Below are 2,083 nucleotides of genomic sequence, written 5' to 3'. Positions count from 1 at the left end.
GTACCACGTGTTTAACCGGCTTCGTGTTCCTTTTCAAGATTTTCTCTCTTAATGTTATTTAGTCTGATCTCAGAGAGAGAGAGAGAGAGAGAGAGAGAGAGAGCCAACAGAAGCAAATAAGAAAAAAACATAGGAACCATGAGTAGCTCCGGCGCGCAGCTTCACAACGTTTTCGTCTATGGTAGTTTACAGGAGCCTGACGTCACTTATGTCATGCTTGAGCGTATTCCTGAAAGCATATCTGCCACACTCCCTGGCTTGTACTTTTCTCTTTCTGTTTCTCTCTCAATACTCTTGATAATTACTGCCTCTGTATAGGAATATTTTGGATTTTTTTCAGTAAGAGGATGAGGCTTAAAGGATGTTTGTATCCATGTATTGTGCCGTCTGAGGAAGGAGAAGTCCATGGAAAGGTTTAAAATTTTGATTATTTTTGTGATATTTAACTGAGTTATTCTCGTGGGGTTTCCTTTTTGTGTTTGTTTAGATTATTAGGGTTTAGATCTTGAGAATTTTGGTGCAGGTACTAAAGGGATTAACAGATGAAGAACTCGGGAATTTAGATGCTGTTGAGGGTAATGGATCTGAGCGAGTGACAGTTGGTGTTGTACGAGAGGTGAGTCTTAAGATTCTCATCTAAAAAAAAACAACATTTAGATGAGATTGATTGTATCTCATCTCAACAAAAATAACATTTAGATAAGATTGATTTGATTCTTTTTGCATGTACAGGACAACTCAGAGAAGATGCCTGTGAAAACAAATATATGGATCGATAAGAATGATCCTGATCTTGATGGAGAATGGGATTTCGAGGTTTAACTTATTTTTGTTAACTTATCATAGGTAAGACAATGTGGTTTGATCGCCATGTGTTTTGGATTTTGGTTTTGTTAGGAGTGGAAACGACTACACAAGAAAAAATTCATAGAGACGTTCAAAGAAATTATGGAATGGAAGAAGGACCCTCAGGGGAAGGGAAGGGATACATTCAGCCATGTCTTACGAGAAGATCACGTGAATGCTCAATTTTCTTGAATGGATTGTGTGTTGAGTGTGTTCTATATATCACCTTTGTTTCCAAATTTCCAATAAAATAAAACCTAGAGTGATAGGTATAGTGGGGTTTTTTTTTGTTTTGAAAAAGGTACTTTGGAGTTCTGTGAAGATAATCATAATGACATGTAAAGATTTGAGTTATCTTGTCGGTTGTATTATATTGTGATTAACTCAAATCGGTTGTATTATTGTGATGTAAGCCTTTTAGAGATTTTGTGTATGGTTTACTTAATGCTAATGCTTAATTATATCTTCTATTTGATAGAAAGAAAAAATGGGTTAAATAACTAAACGGAGTAGTAGATGTAGATCACTGAGCTACACTGACCAAAGTATACAGTGAGGATTTTCTTGGAGAGGGATTGTGTGAAGGTAGTGAGTGGGTTACCTTCTTCGAGTGTGGTTCGTTCAATTTCCAGTGTTCGATAAATCTAATCAGCATTCTAGCTAGCAAATCACTAAGAATAACGTTTGCCTTTAGTATTTAACTATTTGTCCATTTTTTGTGCTCCAATGTGTTATCATTCTTCTTTTTCATCCTATCGAGATCTTCGATCACTTCACCAAATCTTTTTATTATTTAGACACTCAACTAACCCTGACCAAGAAAAAAAGAAAGATGGGAAATTTACCAAGCTATCAATACTATTAAAAGGGAAGCAGGACTTATACAAGTTGTTTGAACCTATTCATTAGAATTAACATTTTTTGTCCTACCTTATATATGTTTGTAACCGTATGTTATTGAATACCATATAGATTACCCGACTATTACTCATCTCTCTAAGACAATACGTTAGTATTAATTAATATTGTTACCAAAAGATAAAGGAATCAAATCATTTCTTTAAATGATTCTTATTTCCACGAAACCAGCCAATTATCTTATCAACAAACTAACAGACTAATACTTCAAAATATATATGCACATAGGATATTTATTTAAAATATTTCCAAACCCCAATAATCAAGCAACTGAATCGTAACTATTGTGTATCAATAAAACCAGTTAAAATTATTTATA

The 2,083-nt window shown here is 34.2% G+C and overlaps 1 protein-coding gene across 1 annotated transcript; it reads left to right on the top strand.

Annotated features, from left to right (window-relative positions):
• LOC108829209 (AIG2-like protein A) lies at window positions 1–1,270 on the top strand. The gene is made up of 5 exons (XM_018602871.2): window positions 1–260; window positions 341–413; window positions 524–616; window positions 733–816; window positions 898–1,270. Exons 1-5 carry the CDS (start codon window positions 139–141, stop codon window positions 1,036–1,038), a joined length of 513 nt encoding a protein of 170 aa, XP_018458373.1. The 5' UTR covers window positions 1–138; the 3' UTR covers window positions 1,039–1,270.
• Window positions 1,271–2,083: the final 813 nt, after the last annotated feature.

Source organism: Raphanus sativus, chromosome 7 (assembly GCF_000801105.2).
Source record: "Raphanus sativus cultivar WK10039 chromosome 7, ASM80110v3, whole genome shotgun sequence".
In the NCBI taxonomy this organism is placed as follows: Eukaryota; Viridiplantae; Streptophyta; class Magnoliopsida; order Brassicales; family Brassicaceae; genus Raphanus; species Raphanus sativus.
This window is presented reverse-complemented; position numbering and strand designations above follow the sequence as displayed.